Source organism: Chrysemys picta, chromosome 19 (genome assembly GCF_011386835.1).
Source record: "Chrysemys picta bellii isolate R12L10 chromosome 19, ASM1138683v2, whole genome shotgun sequence".
NCBI lineage: Eukaryota > Metazoa > Chordata > Testudines > Emydidae > Chrysemys > Chrysemys picta.
The window spans coordinates 25,880,743-25,900,801 of record NC_088809.1 but is presented as its reverse complement, the minus strand read 5'-3'; the positions used below and the strand labels follow the sequence as shown (position 1 = coordinate 25,900,801).

General features: G+C 52.3%; 1 protein-coding gene across 2 annotated transcripts; it reads left to right on the top strand.

Annotated features, from left to right (window-relative positions):
• The first annotated feature begins 5,540 nt into the window (after positions 1-5,540).
• Positions 5,541-19,530, top strand: BCL7B (BAF chromatin remodeling complex subunit BCL7B). 2 transcript variants are annotated; one of them, XM_065573128.1, is made up of 7 exons: positions 5,541-5,775; positions 8,862-8,937; positions 9,710-9,806; positions 16,183-16,353; positions 16,814-16,893; positions 17,571-17,681; positions 17,732-17,854. In XM_065573128.1, the coding sequence occupies exons 1-6, from the start codon at positions 5,684-5,686 to the stop codon at positions 17,658-17,660; spliced, it is 606 nt and encodes a 201-aa protein (XP_065429200.1). In that variant the 5' UTR covers positions 5,541-5,683; the 3' UTR covers positions 17,661-17,681; positions 17,732-17,854. The 2 variants fall into 2 exon arrangements, with proteins under 2 accessions (XP_065429200.1, XP_005294398.1); XM_005294341.5 differs by having other exon boundaries at positions 17,571-19,530.
• Positions 19,531-20,059: the final 529 nt, after the last annotated feature.

Below are 20,059 nucleotides of genomic sequence, written 5' to 3'. Positions count from 1 at the left end.
ACCAAAAGAAGGCTGAGGGGGGATATGATTGCTCTCTTTAAATATATCAGAGGGATAAATACCAGGGAGGGAGAGGAATTATTTCAGCTCAGTACTAATGTGGACACGAGAACAAATGGATATAAACTGGCCGTCGGAAAGTTTAGGCTTGAAATTAGACGACGGTTTCTAACCGTCAGAGGGGTGAAGTTCTGGAACAGCCTTCCGAGGTAAACAGTGGGGGCGAAAGACCTCTCTGGCTTTAAGATTAAGCTTGATAAATTTATGGAGGGAATGGTTTGATGGGATAACGTGATTTTAGTCAATAGGTCAATAACGTGCCATCGCTGGTAATTAGTATCAATGGTCAATGCGGGTCTGGCTGGAGAATCTTGCCTACATGCTCGGGGTTCTACTGATCGCCATATTTGGGGTCGGGAAGGAATTTTCCTCCAGGGTAGATTGGCAGAGGCCCTGGAGGTTTTTCGCCTTCCTCCGCAGCATGGGGCAGGGGTCGCTTGCTGGAGGATTCTCTGCGACTTGAAGTCTTTAAATCATGATCTGGGGACTTCAACAGCTGAGTAAAGGGAAAGTGGGTGGGTCAGCTTTTGTGGCCTGCATCATGCGGGAGGTCAGACTAGATGATCATAATGGTCCCTTCTGACCTTAAAGTCTATAAGTCTGAGTCTAACCCAGTTGTTTGTCGCCATTACGGAGCAGATGAAAAGTGCCCTGGTTTCCTCTCAATGAATATCTTCGTGGATCACCGGGTGCATTCATGCTTGCTATAACCTGGCAAACGTCCCTCCGCCTGCTGTTATGGCTCACCCCATGTGACGTTATTGACATAAACTGGGACCATATAGATCATTGTTGCAACCAAGGTCCTGTAGTGGCACCCAAATCTTGTATAAAGGGGGTCAAATGGGGTGTCTAGGACAAGGTTATGGTTTACTGGTTATGATTATGCTGTCTATATGTATGTATCAGTTTTGTAGTCGAAGTTATGAATATTGGCTCTATACTGTCTGTATGGCAAACTTATGCTATGCTTCTGGGTGACATCCCAGACAAGCTGAGATTAGCTCTGCCTAGCCTGCTTGATGGCCCATTAAGGACCATCAGCTATACAATGGACCCATTGAGAGAAGGCAGATACGCCTTGTACCTCAGCAAAGTATGCAGGGACTGGCCCATGTGACTCCAGACTCCATTTTGCTGTAATTTTCCACAGTAAGAACAAAGAGGTGATCTTACACCTGGAAAAGACTATATAAGGCTGATGCCTGATCTCCATCTTGTCTTCAATCCTGCTTCTTACCTCTGGAGGGACTTTGCTACAAGCTGAAGCTCTGAACAAAGGACTGAATGACCCATCCCAGCTGGGGATGTATTCCAGAGACTTGATTTGAACCTGCAGTTTATTCCATCGCTGCTGCAAGCCTGAACCAAGAACTTTGCCATTACTGTATGTAATTGATTCCATTTAACCAATTCTAACTCTCATCTCTATCTTTTTCCTTTTATGAATAAACCTTTAGATTTTAGATTCTAAAGGATTGGCAGTAGCGTGATTTGTGGGTAAGGTCTGACTTGTACATTGACCTGGGTCTGGGGCTTGGTCCTTTGGGATCAGGAGAACCTTTTTCTTTTACTGGGGTATTGGTTTTTATAACCATTTGTCCCCATAACGTGTGGCACTGGTGGTAATACTGGGAAACTGGAGTGTCTAAGGAGATTGCTTGTGAGACTTGCGGTTAGCCAGTGGGGTGAGACCGAAGTCTTAGTCTGGCTGGTTTGGTTTGCCTTAGAGGTGGAAAAACCCCAGCCTTGGGTTGTAACTGCCCTATTTGAGCAATTTGTCCTGAGTTGGCACTCTCAGTTGGGTTTCGCCAGAACCGCATTGTCACACCCCACAAGAACTCAGGCATCGTCAGCTGCCTTTCTGGACACATTCCTCTCCAGGAAATCTGCAGGGCTGCCATGTGGGCCTTGGTCCATACCTTCACGTCCCACTATGCCATCGTCCAGCACTCTCGGGATGATGCAGCCTTTGGCAGAGCGATCCTTCAATCTGCGGTTCCTTGACTCCGACCCCACCTCCGAGGTAAGGCTTGGGAGGCACCTAACTGGAATTGATATGAGCAATCACTCGAAGAAGAAAAAATGGTTACTTACCTTTCTGTAACTGTTGTTCTTCGAGATGTGCTGCTCATATCTATTCCATTCCTCCCCACCTTCCCCTTTGTCGGAGTATCTGGCAAGAAGGAACTGAAGGGGGGTCGGGCCGGCAGGGGCTTATATAGATCGCCATTTCGGCACTACTCCAGGGGGCTCCCCAGCCGGCCCGATGGGTAGCTGCTAGGGTAAAAGTCTCCAACATCCGTGCACGCAGCGCGCGCACAGACCTAACTGGAATAGATATAAGCAACACATCTCGAAGAACAACAGTTACAGAAAGGTAAGTAACCGTTTTTTTGAGGCAGGAAGCTCTGGGAGCTAGGGGGAGAAGCGGCGCGCTCAGGGGAGGAGGCGGAGTGGAGGCGGAGGTTAGCTGGGGCAGCGGGGCGGGGAGCTACCGGTGGGTGCAGAGCACCCACCAATTTTTCCCTGTGGGTGCTCCAGCCCCAGAGCACCCATGGAGTTGGCGCCTATGCATAAGTATCTGAATTAAAAAGAGTTTCTAGAATATTTCAAAGGCTAGTGCTGCATGCATACACAATTACAAATCAAAACCTTCTGTCAGGCACACTAGGTGCTGTTTTGTATGTACAAAAGCTTACAAATAGAGAAGCATTACATTAGGACAGCGTTTCTCAAACTGGGGTCCGCGAGGGTACTCTAGGGGGTCTGCGGGCCCCGCTGATCAATTCCTTTCCCAGTACCTCCTGCATGCTGTGGAACAGCTGTTCAGCGGCATGCAGGTAGGTGCTGGGCAGGAGGGAGAGGAGCAGGAATGGGGCATGCTCGAGGGAGGGGATGGAATCATGTCTGGGGCCGCTGGTCCCACTGATCAACTCCTCCCTCTTCCTCCCACTGCCTCCTGCATGCTGCGAAACAGCTGTTCAGTGGCATGCAGGAGGTGCTGGGAGGGAGGGAGAGGGGTGCAAAGAGGCGGGGCAGGGGTGGAGTGGGGGTGAGGTGGGGCTTTGGAAGAAAGTGTGGATTGGGGGCTGGGCCTGGGGTGAGCGAGGGGCTTGGGGGGGGGGGTCTGTGAGAATTTTGAAATCAAAATGGGGGTCCTCGGGTTGCTAAAGTTTGAGAACCACTGCATTAGGAATTAACATACATTTATATCTACCCACTATGCAGTACAAACTATGGGCACACAATCTACTGCTACTGGTTCACTACCTACAGTGTGAGACTGATCTGGTCAGCAAATTTCAATTGAAAATATAGAAAACTATTATATAATTTGTGAGATACTTTGACAATTAAGAATAGAATATTGCAAAATGTTGATATTTGCCATTTTTGACACATGCTAAACAAGCAATTTCTTTTCAGAAATTATTAAGAATGGCCATATTTGGTCAGACCAATTGTCCATCTAATTCAGTGTCCTGTCTTTTGACAGTGCCCAGGGCCAGATGCTGCAGAGGGAATGAACAGAACAGGGCAATTTTTCCAGTCCCAGCTTCTGGCAGTTAGAGGCTTAGGGGCAGTTAGAGCATGAGGTTGCAAATAAAAGCTTTTAATACATTGTGGTTTGATAACTTTGACCAAACACCACATTAAGGTGTTGAAATTAACTTCAACAGTAAAAACTGTACTTGTAGTCATGTTGCAGTGTTTTTAGACCTTGGCAAAAAAATGACTTTTTCATTTTGAGTACCGTTGTTTCACCTTACCTACAGGCTTATAACACCACTTGACAACTCTACGTCATCACACCTCATCTAAGCATACATAAAATAAGCTTTCAAATGATTTATGATGTAGGTGTGTGTAGGGTAGGTACATTAAACTCCAAAAATATGACTTTTTAGAGAATTGCCTTGTGCCTAAAGAGTGTCTGAGAGAGCTGTTTTCTGCAGCTCTTAAAGGACAGAAAGCTCCTGTTCACAGAAGAAATGCTTGTTGTCATGCTAAATATGTGAACTAGCAGCAATCAATAATCCTGGAGACTGGATATGAGATGGCAGCTAGTCTGAATTGAGGCTTTGTAGACAGTGTAATCCTGAGTTGTGCAGCTTTGCACTCAGCTGCTTCGGAAAGTGTTCTCGCAGCTTCCTTTGTAAATGTTGCTGCTAGAATAGCGGAGAGAAACTAAGTAGTCACTATTACCAGAGCCGGCCCTAGGGTATGGCATATCGGGGTGACTGCTCTGGGCCCCGTGCTTTGGGGGGCCCCGCGGGCCAGTGCAATTAGCTAGTGCAGTCAGTCGCAGAAGTGACACATCAGTCCCAGAAATGATGCATTCGTCACTTCCGCCCCAGGCTCCGCACCCCCCTACAGACAGCCCTAACTATTACGTTACTTACTGTGCCTTATCACCAAAGCAGTCTTTGAGCAAAAGGCACATAGTCACACAGTTTTCTAGAGCACTGAAAGAACATTCAAATTGCAAAGTCAAGCACTCAAAAATTAGGAAATAGGATGAACCATGTAGGTGTCAATATGATGTGACGTGATGGACTTTTTTTTTCAGTTTGCTTTTTTAAAAACCTAGGAAATTACACACAAACTACATTAAAGGAACAGTAAGGTTGCAAAGGCAAGCACATAAAAGTTAGGAAATGCCAGAGTTAAGTGTGCTTTGTGCATCTGCATGCAACCTTAACTCTTGATATTTCCTAACTTTGGGGTATGTGACATTGCAAACGAAATGGTTTTTAATGTAGTTCTTTGTGTGTAATTTCCTAGTTTTTTTTCTTTTAAAACAGCAACATGAAAAAAACAAATTCCATCATGTGGCATCAGACAGACACCTATGTGGTCCATTAGCAGGATTTAAACCTTTACAGCTGCCATCCCAACCTCTGCCACTTGAGCTAGTAAGTGACTGATAGCGGTGGTAGGCTCTGTGGACCAGCAGTAAAAGGATATGGGACTCTTTGCCAGTGGGTTTCACAGATATTTGCTGATAGCAGAGGAATGGTTGGCAACTATAGTTTCAGTGAGTCCTATTAAAAATTAGGGTGGCTTCAATTTGCTCCGTTTTATGTAAAAATAGCAAGACCCTAAGGATGCTGGCAATATACAACCCTTAGACCCACAGTGCTTGCAGCTAAAGTTGGGATTTTATGTGAAGCTATAGAGTTAGTACACTGTTTGAAAGAAGTGACAATACTGTGTTTATTGACCAAAAAAGATGATGCAGCCTGGTAAAAAATGTCCCTACTTCCATGCTCAGAGGACTCTACTTGTCAGTGTAACAGTGAGACTGTTTAATTTCCCTCTCCGCGAGGAGCCGATTTGCCCCGGGGCGATTTTCCGTCACGCAAAACGGTGGCATCGCGGCCGTTTTCGCGCCTCCTCCCTACACGCGTAGGCTCAAGGGGGGCGGGGCGGGGCGGGGGCGGAGCTGCGCATGTGCACGAGGTAACAGTGCTCTTCCCTCACGCTCCCTTCCCCCGGGCGGAGCGGGCGCGCTGACGCATTACGCGCGGGGTGTGGGTGGGTCAGGCCGCGCGCATGCGCGGGGGGCGGGTCGTGGTGGTGGTACTGCGGAGCCGGGGTTGCCGGGGCTGCGGACGCCATGTCGGGCCGCTCGGTGCGAGCTGAAACCCGCAGCCGCGCCAAAGATGACATCAAAAAAGTGATGGCGGCTATCGAGCGCGTCCGCAAATGGTGAGAGGCGGGGTCTGGGGGGCGGGGCCTCGAAGTGTGGGGCCAATCACCGTGCCTCATCGGCTTCGGTGGTGGGACTCCGATGGCGAATAGCCAATCAAAGCGCCTCGAGAGCCAGCGGGCGGAACATCCAATTACCTCTCCTTACGGTTTGAGAGGGCGGGGAACACGAAGAACAGCCCAATTGGCAGGGGCTACGCCCAATCACAACTGCCTCCAGGCGTGCTCCTCTTAGGAGCATATAGATGGACATGCTCCGCGGTCAATCAGGGCCCGCGGGCTGAGGAGGCGGGCTCTTCTGTTACCATGCCCCCCGGGTGGCCCGCCCACACTGACCCAAATTGTCCCGCGTTACGCAGGGTTATTGGCAGGGAGGGCCCTGCCCTACGGTGAGCTCCGTCTGAGCCTGCCGCGCTGCGGCGTCTTCGGAGCCGGGTAGGAGCGGCAGCAATGGGCCAGGAGTTGCCCGTCTCCCGGGACGCTGAGGCCCAGGTCGCAGGCTGGGCTCTGCTCGGAGCGGGCCTCAGCCCTGCCGCTGACTTCGTACCTGGCGAGCCGCTCCCCTCGCCTGTTTCCTCGCTGGTGTAACGGTGCTCACCGGCGGGTTGGGAAGCTGCAGGTGCGTGGTGCACCCGTCTCTTGGGCATCGCCGCTTGTTGTGGCCGGGACGGGACCGGTGCCTGGGCTCGGGGGTCGTGGCTGGCATGGGAACGTGATGGGTGGGAGGGACCTGACCCAGTGTAGCTGCTGCCCTGGAGTCAGACCCCCTGCTCTAGGCCCCCCACAGTGCAGTTCACAAGACTGAGTCAGCTACAGGTTTGACCCCCTCCCTCTAGCTGACCGGAACCCATCAGGGCCTGTCTACCTGCAGAAGTCACACCGGTGAGTCCTAAATCGGGTGAAGAACTAGTTCATTCTACTTCTGCTGTTTAGCCAAAGCGCTGGGTGATGGTAGGGGCTGCAGCTATTTTCAGGAAAGGCAGTCCCAAAACAGAGCTGTACAGAAGCAGCAACAACCTCTCCCCAGGAGGCTGGGAGAGGGGTAGTGTAGAGGTCCCCCTTCTCCTGTCCTTACAGCAGTTAAGACTCTGGGGGAGAGTAGCAGAGGTCATTACACAAGGTGGAGCTCCTGAGTAGGGACTAGAGCTGGGCAAATAACTGTCTTTTCAGTTCACTGGCAATTCCAAATGTCAGAAACTAAACATTTTGTTCCAGTTTTGGGGTATTTTAAACTGTGTGGTGTTTTTTTTTTAAGTATGTGGAAAGGAAGAGTCACCTCCCTTATACTCGATAGCCCAGTGATTATGGCACTCAGCTGGGATGCAGGAGACATGGGTTTAAGTTCCTGCTTCAAAGTAGGGATTTTCCCCTGAGTGTCTCATATCCCTAACCACCAGGCTATGGGATATTCTGGAGTGGGTGTCTGTCAGTCTCTCTTGTTGAAGCTGTTCCACTGTGGCTAAATAGTTAGTCATTGGAGCGGAGGCTGAAAGGTGGGAGTGCCACCAGGCTAGGGCGTTACTCTCCCTATACTTGCTCTGGCACAATGACTATTTGAATATTTTATAAAAAGTGAAACCGCTTCTGCAGGAGAGCCTCCTACCCCCCTCCCCAGTACCTAATGGCTTGAAGACAGTCCCCTTAGGTGGGGGAGGTCCTAGTTCAAGTCCTTGCTTTGGAGCCTATGGTAAGGATTCAAACATGGGTCTCCCATATCTCAGGTGAGTGCCCTAACCACTGGGCTACTGGATGTAATAAGAGGGGGCATCACCTCCTTTGTTTTGGGAATGGTACTCAAGGCCCCTGATTATCCCACCATCCCAAACTGCCTCCCACCCTCTGCAAAGTGCTGAAAGCCCCATCCACACCTGCCAAAACCTCCAGCTTCCTCCACCTTGACAACTTTAGGAAGCAGTTGTTCATTGTCAACACACAAATCTGCAGCATATTGAAAATGGAGTAATACACTCAATTTAATGTCCAAATGAATAACACAGGTTACTGCATTATTATTTCAGTAGCACCCACAATGTGTTAAATGCTGTTCTAATACAAAATACCACCTCCTGCTCCAAAGAGCTTACAGTATTGATTGATAAACTCACAATTGTGTCAGAGAGAGACGTCACGGGTAACTTTCAGACTGATGGAGGGGGGCCTCCCCTAGTCAAAGTTCCCCTGAGCCAAGAGCTCAGCAGGCTGACAGTTAAGGCACATCAGTTTCATAGCCAGTGGTTTAATGTGGCCAGCACCACATCCAGGTGCCTTCGACTGCCCTAACCCAGTGGATCAGGCACACATTTTGCAGTTGGGTGAACGGAAGGTTGCCTTTCAGTGTGAGATCAAGCAAAACTTAAAACTGTGGCAGCAGTTAAAACCCATGGAAATGGAAGGCCAGGATGGCCAAGTTTTCATGGTTTTCTTTACAATCCCAAGGGCCCACGGACCACTGTAAATCAACTCCTGCTCTGAGTGAAGCATCTGCAGAATGTCTAACTCTCCCGCCCCCAGTCAACCACTACTTTCCAACCCTTGTTTCAGCAAGGAGGGATTGATTCCCTCACTGCAAACAAGCTCTGCAGGCAGAGTGCAGAATTTGACACCACTGCACCTTGGCCCTGGTGATGTGAAGGTGAGAAGTGCCAGTATAAAAACTGGGAAAGAGAGAGAGCCATGCTGAGCATCTGAGTGAGCAGAGACCCCCTCTCTTTTCCAGCCAAGTCAGTGGGCTAGGAAAGCCCTGCTCTGGAGATTATGGGGAAAAGGCCCATTCTATGGGGACATTCTAGATAATGTTCCCACAACCCCTGATTCCAGAGGAGGGTTTGTATTCCTAGCCCTCAGTGGTCCCCTAGGGCACTGGAGTTCACACCTTTGCTGTTGCTATTGCTTTTCTGGAGAGTTTTGTGGTGAAATTGTGTCCGTTTCACTCCGTTTCTCATCCTGCCTAGGCAAGTGTATGCAGGCATGATCCTGAACTGAATTTAATGGCTGTGTCCTGAGTAACTGCCAAGACTTCCTCGGTTGTGTGGTTGGGAGAGGTGGTTGGCTCTGTTGGTTGTAACCTGTCTCCTGCTTGGTGGTAGGGAGAAGAAGTGGGTGACGGTGGGAGACACATCCCTTCGGATATTCAAGTGGGTGCCTGTAGCAGACAGTAAGGAGGTAAGTGCTGGGTCTGTTGTAAGGAATGCTCTTAAGGATTGTGTGTGCTGGTTGGAGAGGAGGAGGCCACGCCTCACTGCTGAAGGGGATGGACTCTAGTTCTGCCCTTCAGAATGTCATCCCAGCTCCCACCAGGAAGGTCTGGTCTTGGGGATCTCCTCTGCATGGCTCAAACCCGTGGGGCTCCCAGAAAAACAAACAAAGGTCGTAGTTTCCCCTGGCTGCCCCTCGCTAGTCAGAGAACAGTGAACAAATTATTGCTTTTGGGGGGGGGGGGTTGCTGGGACAGGGATAGCTCAGGGGTTTGAGCATTGGCCTGTTAAACCCAGGGTTGTGAGTTCAATCCTTGAGGGGGCCATTTAGGGGTCTGGGGATTGGTCCTGCTTTGAGCAGGAGGTTGGACTAGATGACCTCCTGAGGTCCCTTCCAATCCTGATATTCTATGATTCTATGACGGGCTGGAGCTGATGGTCTTTGGCCAGTGTGCTCATTGGGAAATCCCCAGAGAGGATCTGGAAGGCAAAACCTTCCTTTTACAATGGACTTCAGACTCGGGGGTAGGCCCAGCAATCCACACAGCATCTGTAATGTGACGTAGCCCCATTTGCTGCACTTGTGGCCTGGGCAGGTACAGTGTCCATAGGCGAATGCCCCTCTGGCTCTGTGCTGTTGCTGCTGCCTGGGAAGGGCAGTGTTCCTTAAAGGCCTTCTGCCTCTCTCCCCTCTGCTTGCTGAGTGTGACTCTGTTAATCCCATGTTCTCTCTCTTCAAGAAAGAGAAGTCCAAAACAAGTAGCAGTGCTGCTCGAGAACCCAATGGCTTCCCAGCTGACTCATCTGCCAACTCCTCCCTCCTCCTGGAGTTCCAGGGTGAGTCTGCCTACCCCCAGAACACAGGCTGGCAGGGGGAGGGCACTGCTGCCATTCACATCAAGAGGACTTTGTAAATATTGAGGTGTCATTAGTATGTATGTCTTGCATATCCCCCCAGGAGCAATGAAGATTTCCACAAGGGATATTGTTCTGACACATAAGAACGGACATATTGTGTCAGACCAATGGTTCATCTAGCCTAGTATCCTGTCTTCCGACAGTGGCCAATGCCTGGTGCCCCAGAGGGAATGAACAGAACAAGCAATTATTGAGTGATCCATCCTGTCATCCACTCCCAGCTTCTGGCAGTTGGAAGTAGGGTGACCAGATCGCAAGAGTGAAATATCAGGACACATTGGGCGAGCAGGGCCTGGGGAGGGGAGAGGACGACAATGACAGACACAGGTGCACAGAGCATTGAGAGGGGGCCCTAGGAAGCTGCGAGAGGGGGCCCTAGGAAGCTGCGAGAGGGGGCCCTAGGAAGCTGCGAGAGGGCTTGTACGGCCCCTGCTGCAGCTCGCACCACAAGCCACAGGGCAAGGACACCTATTGAATTCAATGAGAATTTTGCATGTGAATTGATGTACCTAGTTCTGAGATTATAAAGCCAGAAGGGATCCGGTGATCACCCGGTCTCACCGCCTGTATAGCACAGACATAGAACTTTCCCAAAATAATTCCTAGAGGATAGCTTTTAGAAAAAGCTTTTAGAAAAACACCATAACCCTTAGTATATTGTTAATTGTTAATTACTCTTACCATTGAAAAGGTATGCCTTATATCCAGTCTGAATTTGTGTAGTTGCAACTTCCAACCGTTGGCTCATGCTCTACCTTTCTCTGCCCATTATTAACTATTTGTTCCCCATGTAGATACTTACAGTCTATAACCAAGTCACTTCTTAACCTTCTTTTTGTTAAGCTAAATAGATTGAGGTCCTTGAGTCGATCACTATAAGGCATGTTTTATAATCTTTTAATCAGTCTTGTGACTCTTCTCTGAACACTCTCCAATTTATCAATATCCTTCTTAAATTGTGCACACCAGAACTGGACACAGTATTCCAGCAGTGGTTGCACCAGTGCCAAATACAGAGATAAAATAACCTCTCTACTCCTGCTTGAGATTCCGATATTTAGGCATCTGGTCACCCTATTTCTGTATGCATTTCCCCAGGTTTTTTTGTAAAAATCAAAACTGAACTGCCCCAGAAATTCTGGCATGTGGAATCATTGTGAAACTCGCATGGCTCCAACCCTTCCGATGAACCTTTAGATCCACTGCACAGACTTCTGCCACTTGAGCTAATGGAGTAAGTGATGGCAGAGGCAGTAGGTTGTCATCCTATATGTGATAGATCAGCTCTATAGGGGGATGAGACACTTTTTTTGCCACTCAGTTTCACAGATATCTGCTGACAGAAGAGGAACTGTGAAACTCAGGAATCCTGGGTCTATTCCAGACTCCTGAATGGAGTGGTCTCTAGTAGTCAAAGACCCTTCTTCCCCGTCCCCTCCAGTCTATGTCTATCCTATTGCTGTCTAACCCGCCCCAGCTCCTCATCTGATTTCAACTGCCCCCCACTACCACTCTGGATTCCTTGTCCCAGTTTCCTGGTCCTGTCTCACTCTCCTCTCTCCCCACCCCCATCCCTCAGATGGGATGTTCGTTCCAGACTGGCAAAATTATAAGGCTTCCCAACATTTCAACACTTCCCATTCTAAATTTTCGGTTGCTTAACTATAGGCTAGCTCTGCCTACAACAAAGCATATTCAGAACCTCCGATTAAAGGAATTATAAGTGTAGCAACCTCCATCATAGCTAGTCACCAAAGATGGAACCCGAGCCATCCAGACTTAGAAGCATGAGCTTCTACTACTTGAGTTAAAGATATAACTCCCTTAGCTGGTAGCTATACAGTTATCCTCTAAAAATCCACCAGAGGAGGGCACAAAACATATGTTGGACAGTGAATTACAAAAGTGCCAAATATTATTATTAGACCTGCAATACTTTTCACAATGAACATCAGCGGGGGATAAATTGGGAGTTTAAGAATATTTGGAAAACAATTTTAGAATAACATTCAGTGCTGTGGTTCAAAAGAAAAAAAAACTGTTAAAACTCGTAACTTAGCAGTATTCAGTGTTTGAAAAAAAACAACTTTTAGGAGCTATGGAAGAATGTTGAAACAGGAAGATGTTATGCTTAGCACGCCGCCTTGCCCAAGTGGTAACTATGTAATACTTGCAAGATTTCACTGTAATGTTTTACAATATATAGCAGCGCAATGCTGATTCCATTGATATTGTTGAGCAATTCATGCTGATTTTATTTATTTCAGCCCACATCTTAATAGTTTTGAATACTATAGATCACAATTTTCAGCTCAGTTGGTCTGAACATGCAGAGCTTTAAAACTGCTATGCTCTAAACTGTATATTAACTACAATTTTATAAACCTGCATGTCAGAGAACTGTGTGCCACTACTACTAAACAGTGGCACAAGGCTATTCAGAGTGAATCACAGAAATGTAGGACTGGAAGGGACATCAACAGATCATCTAGTCAAACCCCTGCACTGAGGCAGGAGTGAGTAATAACAACACTAGACCATCCTTGACAGGTGTTTGTCTAACCTCTTAAAAAACTCCAATGACTGCTATTCCATAACCTCTTTAGGTAATTTGTCCAGTGCTTAACTACCTTTATAGTTAGGAAGTTTTTCCTAATGTCTAACCTAAATCTCCCTTGCTACAATTTAAGCCCATTGCTTCTTTTTCCTGCGTGTCCTGAGTGGGATGGGGGTGAGTCCAGGCAGTGGGATTCGGGGGAGGGAGGTCGAGGAAGTTGGTGGATGTGTGGGGATGGATCAGGGGAAGCAGGGTGGAGGAACTGAGGGGGGACAGGACTGGGACTGGGGGAGTCAGGGGGGCTGAAGGGGATGGGACAGGGCTGGGATGGGGGGAGCAGGGTAGGAGCTGAGGGGAGCATCAATGGGACAGGGTAGAGAGCTGTGTAGGGCGGGGCGGGGGAGACAATGGGGCTGGGCTGGGGAGGGTCGGGGGATTTGGGAGAGGGACAGGGTCTGGAGGGGATGAGACAGAGGGGAGCAGGATTGGAATGGGGGGAAGTTGACAGGGTGGGACAGCAGGGGGAGCGATGGGGTGGAATGACGGGAGAGGCTGAAGAAGAGATTTGGGGTGGAGTAGGGACTGAGGGCAGTGGGTTTGGGGTGGGAGGTACAGGGGGGACTGCGGGGGAGGCTAAGGGAACAGGGTCAGGGTGGGGGCTGAGGGCAGTGGGTTGGGTCTACACTGGCACCTCTCAGCATTGCTGTGCCGGGTAGCAGACCTGCGCCAGCACTACCCTAGCAATGGAAGAGTCCTCAGTGGAAATGCAGACTTCATGACACAGACCCTCCTCGTCACTTCAAACCTGATGCTGCTCTAGTCAGTCGCTAGGCTCTTTCAAACCCATGCAGGGTATCTGGCTCTTTTTCAGTTCTTAGGTTAAAAAAAGCCTCTGCATTTTGTGAGAGCTTCAGCATTCACATTCCTACTTCACAAACTGTCTGCCTGACACATTGCTCCCAGAGCATTCATCTTTATTCATTATCGGCAGGCCCATCAGATTAACGAGCAACATAGGGGGAAGCAACACAATGGTGTCAAGGATTTTTAATTTTTCAAACCACTTTGGCCTCAACAGGGATAACTGCAAATCTGGACAGAGCAGATGGGTGTCAGGGTGGGTTTTGGTATTTATTTATTTATTTTTTTAAGTGAAAATGTTTGGGTCTGAGCAAAGGCTGCAAACTTCCCTTTGGAAACCTCTGCTGATCTTTTGCCCCAGGGGCTAACGACAGCCTGGAATCCGGGACAGATTTCCACATCCATGCAGGGTGAGATGATGGGGGGAGGGGAGGGACTGTGGGGGAGGCTGTTGGAACAGGGGCAGGGACTGAGGGCAATGGATTGAGGGTGGGGGGCACAAGGGGGACACTGTGGGGGAGGCTGAGGGAACAGGGTCAGGGTGGGGGCTGAGAGCAGTGAGTTGGGTGAGATGATGGGGGGAGGGGAGGGACTGTGGGGGAGGCAGAGGGAACAGGGTCGGGGGGGGCTGAGGGCAGTGGATTGAGGGTGGGAGGCACAGGGGACACTGCGGGGGAGGCAGAGGGAACAGGGTCAGGGTGGGGGCTGAGGGCAGTGGATTGAGGGTGGGAGGCACGGGGGACTGCGGGGGAGGCTGAGGGGACAGGGTCAGGGTGGGGGGCTCAGGGCAGTGGGTCTGAGGGGAGCCCTCCTGCAGAGGGACCTGCCAGGGGGCCAGCTGAGCCCAGCAGTGCTTACCTGGAGCAGCTCCCAGGAAGCAGGCAGGTCCCTCCCAGTCCCTCTGGCCCTTTCCTAGGGTCGGGTCGAGGGGGGGGGGGCAGGGGCGGGGGGGGCTCTCTGCCCAGCGACCGCTGCCTGCTGCCGGAGTCTACAGGCCCCGCCCCGCTGCAGCACACAGCAGAGCGAGACCTCCTCGCTGCCTCTCTGTGGGCAGGGGCAGGGCTGTGCTCTGCAGGCTCCTGCCGGCCAGGCGGGGGGCTCCGTGGCCTGGCTCCGCTGCGCCGGGAGCTCAGCTGCGCGCTGCCCCAGGGCCCAGGGAAGGAAGGTGAGTGGCGCCGGTGGCGCCAATGTAAGGTCGGGACGCGGGACAAGTCCCTTAATATCGGGACGTCTGGTCACCCTAGTTAGAAGCTAGGAACACACAGAGCATGGGCTTGAATACCTGCCTATCCTGCTCCGACTCCCTTCTCTTCAGTGTCTGCTGTGGGGAGAGGCTGTTAGCGGTGTGCAGCCGGCACACCCTGCCCTACACCACTCCCTGCAGCGACTGGCACAGGGATCTCCTGCACTGTTATGATGAAGCCCTTCAGGGTATGTCCCACTTTAGGACAGTGGCTCGCAAACGTTTTACTGAAACGCCCCGCCAGCTGCATTTTGTCTTTTTTAGCGATCCACCCAGGGTCCAAATTCATGGGCGGGGGTGTGCAAAATCATAGGTCAGCCTCATCCTCCTCCGCTGCTTTCTCTGTCCTCGCCCCGCCAAGGGGGCACCGACCCCCCGCAGCTGCAGGTGTGGCCAGGCCAAACATGAGCAAGTAGTGCTGTGACCCCATGAGCCAGGTTGCAATACCCAGAGCATGGAGCTGTGCCCAGCCCCACAGGACATGAGCCATCGTTGCAGGGTGAGTGTGGGGCAGGCTTGCTCTCAACCCCTGCCCCTTCAGGGCTTCTCCTTGGAAAGGCTGCTGTAGGAATCCTAGGAGCAGGGAGGGTAGTCCTGGGGCTTCCAGGTAGCCTTTGCGTCTCACAGAAGGGGTTGCAGGCAGGAAGGGGGACTGTGCCCAGAGGCATGTGTCCTTCAGCTCATCTGGGTGGAGACCAATGGAAGTGGGCTGTAGTCCACGAAAGCTTATGCTCTAATAAATTTGTTAGTCTCTAAGGTGCCACAAGTACTCCTGTTCTTTTTATTTTACCCCAGAGTCTGTGGTGGATCCAGGATGGATTTTAATATTAAGGCTTGCCTTGCTCCTTGGTATTCAGCCATAAAGGCTTTAGGAGCAATGGAGGTCTCAGCCCCAGGGATTAGGAGCACTCTGTGATGAAAGGATTCGGGGAGGAGATGTGCTTTGGCATTTTCCTACCCCTCCAGTTCTATTAAAGGCAATTCCAAGGTCTCCGGAGCTCATAAGCTGCTGAGAGCTCTGTCCTCTCTGCGCCTCTGTAGGCAGAGTGGAAAGGCCTCAGCATCCCATGGCCATGCACACTCTGGGGTTGGCTGCCTGCCGAGGGGAGGTGTACAGGAGACTTGGCCAGCCTGAGGCCACCTGGCCTGTATTCCCTGATGTGCTTTGTTACTATACCTGGTAGAGCAGGGGTCCCAGATGGGAGTCTGGGAGTCCAGCCAGTCACTTCACAGTGATGTCAGACGGTGGGACAGGAACCAGTACAGCCTGCGAACTGCTACTGAACAGCTTTGTGTCCCATTCCCACGTCAGGTGCTCTTTGCTCAGCAAACACCCAGGACCCCTCCTCTGCCTGCTTTCTCTTCCCATGCTCGGGCCTTTCCTTCTCTCGAAGGAGTGGTATCTTGGGGATTGACCATATAACTAACCCTGGAAATCCAGGGCAGCCTAGCATACACGGCTTGGGAACCCCATAGGGAGAGGTGGGTGCAGAGCTCTCCTGCTGGCATGGGAATCCTCCCTGCTCCCTTGGGCCGTTCTCTATGGGTGCCATCTTTCAGTGCTGCCCCCTGCTGGTCTTGTGCTACTACAGCTGTGAGCCATGCATCCCCCTAACATGCTGATGGTTTTTCAGATGAGACCAGTAACCAGAGCTCCTTGTCGGATGTTTACCAGCTCAAGGTCGACAGCAGCCCAAACTCGAGCCCCAGCCCCCAACAGAGCGAGTCAATGAGTCCTGCACATACGTCTGACTTCCGCACGGACGATTCGCAGCCACCTACACTGGGGCAGGAGACCCTGGAAGGTATGATGCAGCCAGCTGCACTGGGAGAGGAGATGCTGGAGGGGGCGGGCCCTAAGGAAGGTGCAGTTCAGCCAGCCATTCTGGGCCTGGTGAGCCCTGGGAGAAGCACAGTGCAGCTGCCCATGATGGGCCGGGTGAGTTTCTGCTCCTTGCCCCGGCAGGGCATTTGCTGCCATGTTCCTGTGCAGGAAGCATGGCTGGGTTGGCTGTTTTCATGCATGTTTTCATGCATGTCCAACATGGTGTTGGCTTTTCCTAGGCCTCTCTATGGTGCAAGGGCAGCAGAGACCTGAATGCCATCTAGGCACGGTGCTCCCCACTGAGTCCTGGGAGTATGTTGTGTCTGCAGGCAAGGGGGCAGTAGCTGGCTAGCTCACTCGGTGAGGCCAGGCAGAGCTCTTGCTGCTAACAGCAGGCTCACGGGGCCAGCACATCCATAATCCTCTCCGTTCCCTTCCAGAGCCCTGCCTACCTTCCTCGGAAGTTGCAGATGAGCCTCCCACTCTCACGAAGGAGGAGCCTGTCCCTCTTGAGACTCAGGTAAGGGGAAGGGGAACCAAAGCCTTCTCTACATATGTACAGGCTCAAACTACACCCTTCATCCCTCTGGTGTGTTGACTCTGAAACCTAACAATGGCACATGATGTGTCAGCATTATGAACTGTTTCACTGCTGCCCATTTGAGCAGAAGCATCCAGCTAATATACTTTCCCCACAGACTTGGGCTGCCCTCTGCCCAGCTTCCGCAACCATTTCGGTGCTGCAGTTTTGAGCTGTGAGTGCCAAAATTGATAGTGCCTGGAAAACTGAAAATGTGGGGACAGCCTGAAAGAATCACAGTAAATATTCCGGGTCACTGCCCTGAGCCTGTTGTTCTCATCAGGTGTAGTTCATTAAAATGCTCCCTGTGTCAGGTCATTGGAGCTGCCCCAACCAGACACCTGGCCTCAGAAGTGTGAGCATTTGCCATGGAGTGCCCTGGGTCTTGAACCCAGGCATAGCACTGCTGGGAGCAAGCCCGTGCTGTTGGTGCCACTAGTGGCCCAGGCAGGATGCTATGGGCCGCTGAGCCTCATGGTCGGACTGTAGCCTCTACCCTTCCCTTTAGTGCTGTTGGCTCCCTGTGAGCAGAGATCCCAGGGCTGTGGCAGAGTTGTGCGCAGAGCTGGGAGCTGCATCCCGCATCACCCGTGACCTCTGCTCTCCTGCTGTTCCAGGAAACTGAAGAGGAGGATTCTGGGGCGCCGCCTCTGAAGAGATTTTGTGCTGATCAGAACTCTGTGTGCCACACGGTCTCGGAGAGCTAGGGATGGGCCCCTCCCTCCAGCCCCCCACAGAGCCCGCCTGCCCTCCCCAGGGACGGGCCCCTCCCTCCAGCTCCCCGCAGAGCCCGCCTGCCCTCCCCAGGGATGGGCTCCTCCCTACCGGCCCCCTGCAGAGCCTGCCTGCACACCCCAGGGACAGGCTCCTCCCTTCAGCTCCCCGCTGAGCCCGCCTGCCCTCCCCAGGGAGGGGCTCCTCCCTCCATCTCCCCACAGAGCTGGCCTGCCCTCCCCAAGGACAGGCCCCTTCTGCCAGCTCCCCACCCCCCTGAGCCAGCCTGTCCTCCCCAGGGACGGGCCCCACCCACCAGCTCCCCTCCCCAGGGATGGACCCCTTCTCACCAGCCCCCCACAGAGCTGGCCTGCCCTCCCCAGGGACAGGCCCCTCCTGCCCCCCCCCCCCACGACAGTGCCCGCCTCCCCTCCCCAGGGACGGGCTCCTCCCTCCAGGCCCGTGCAGAGCCCACCTGCCTTCCCCAGGGATGGGCCCCTCCTATCACCCCACCGCAGAGCCCGCCTGCCCTCCCATCAGCCCCCCACAGAGCCGGCCTGCCCTCCCCAGGGACAGGCTCCTCCCTCCAGCTCCCTGCAGAGCCCACCTGCCCTCCCCGTGGACGGGCTCCTCCCACCAGCCCCTCACAGAGGAACTAGTCTGTCCTTCCCTCAGGGACAGGCCAGGGCACCTCGCACCATCAGTACGTGCAAACTTGCCTCTATTTATTGGCTCCCTTTTCCCGCTGATCTGTGCTGGTGCGGCAGGGGCAGCACTGGTCATGCAGCTTGCTCGTGTGAGGGGCTGAGTCCTCTGGGTCTCCTGCTCTGCCCGGGCGCTGGGCGAGAACTGCAGCCCAGCAGATTTTGTTCCCCTGCAGGACAATTTCGTCTAGGGCCCTGTGCCCCCAGTTGCTGGGAATGGAAGAGCCATTCCCACTGCACGAAGTAGTTTCTCTTCCCCCTTGTGACTATGTCCTGGAGCTTCCCCCAGTAAACAAGCCTCACTGATGGGCCGGGAGGGGTTAGGTGAGCATTCGCGGCATGGGACCTCCCAGCGCTGGAGCTCTGACATAGGCCTTCGCCCTGCGGGGCAGGAATCCCGAGCTGGGACACTGTGCAATAGCTGTTGGTTTAAGCCATTTGTGCTGGAGGAGACAGGGGCCCCGCACTATGGAGGGTAGGCAGATGAGTGTGTCAGGGCACAGCCGCCCCCCCAGGCATGCGCTATGGGGCCTCTGGACGTCTTGCCACCCCCCCCCCCCCCGACCGGGTGGCAGCATTCAAGGGTGCAGGCTATAGGCACAAAGCCCTTAGTATTGGATCCAGGCAGGTTGCCACCAGGTCCCTGGCTGACTCTGCACCTGGCACGGACCCGTGGTTCCTAACGTGAGTGCCCATGGGAGAGACTGAGGCAGCATAGGGTTTCTTCAGTTTCAGGGTGGGGAGGTCCTGCTGTGAGGCCCACTCCAAGTCTACCTCAGGGACGGGGAAAGACACAGCAGGGTCTAGGGTCTCTCCCAGAAAACCCAGGGGCCTTGGTTCTCACTCTCCCAGCACTGTCAGGGTGGTGTCATTTCCCAGTGCACCTTTACACTGCCTGTCCTTGGTGCCTGGTCTGCACACCCTGGCACCTCGCTCACCCGGCTCCCAGTCAGAGCTGCTCCCCAGGCTTGTTTACCATGGAGCTCCTGTCCCTCCTCTCCAACGCCATGGACCTGTTTCCTCTTCGTTGCGATCTGCATGTCAAATCAAGTCTGTGATTGAGCCTCTGTTGAAGCCGAAGGCGCCGGCTATGCGTGGAAGTGGAGAGATATTTTAGCACTGAATAGAATATTTTTAAAATTAAACTATTTGAAATACAGTGTGTGAATTTCTCTGCAGCAGCTTGGAGAGGGCTGGATCCCCACCATCCTCTCCATGGACCTCTGTGAGTCCAGAAGTGACAGGACACAGGGACAGCGTCTCGCCTGGGAACGGGTGTCGGGCTGCTTTGTTCACGTCTTTGAGTGGATGCAGCTACGTATTCCACTTAGTGTGTGCGCCCTGTGTGCCGGAGCTGAAGGATTTTCCCAGCTGTACCCCTAGAGGGGCGGGGCTCATGCCGTGTAGCCATAGCCCCTCCCCTGGCTGTATAGGGCGGTACCACCTTGACCCCCTCCACAGTTTCTTCTTACCACCCATGGCTGGAGTTGCAGCACTCTGCGTTTTACCTCACGCTCCTCTACTTAGTGACGTTTCGAGTTGTATGTGGTTCATTAGGACCATACTACAGTGTGTGTTAAGTTACTGTCAGCTGTAGGTTGTGTTTTCCTGGTGATGCCCCCCATCAGCATTTAAATTTAAACATTGTCCATTGAGGAAGGGGCATCCCCACTAACAATCCCCACACA

Coding starts and splice junctions, on each gene's coding strand:
- BCL7B (XM_005294341.5), top strand. CDS start 5,684: ATGTCGGGCCGCTCGGTGCGAGCTGAAACCCGCAGCCGCGCCAAAGAT. Junction 5,776..8,861: donor ATCGAGCGCGTCCGCAAATG/GTGAGAGGCGGG, acceptor GCTTGGTGGTAG/GGAGAAGAAGTGGGTGACGG. Junction 16,354..16,813: donor GGGGCAGGAGACCCTGGAAG/GTATGATGCAGC, acceptor GTTCCCTTCCAG/AGCCCTGCCTACCTTCCTCG.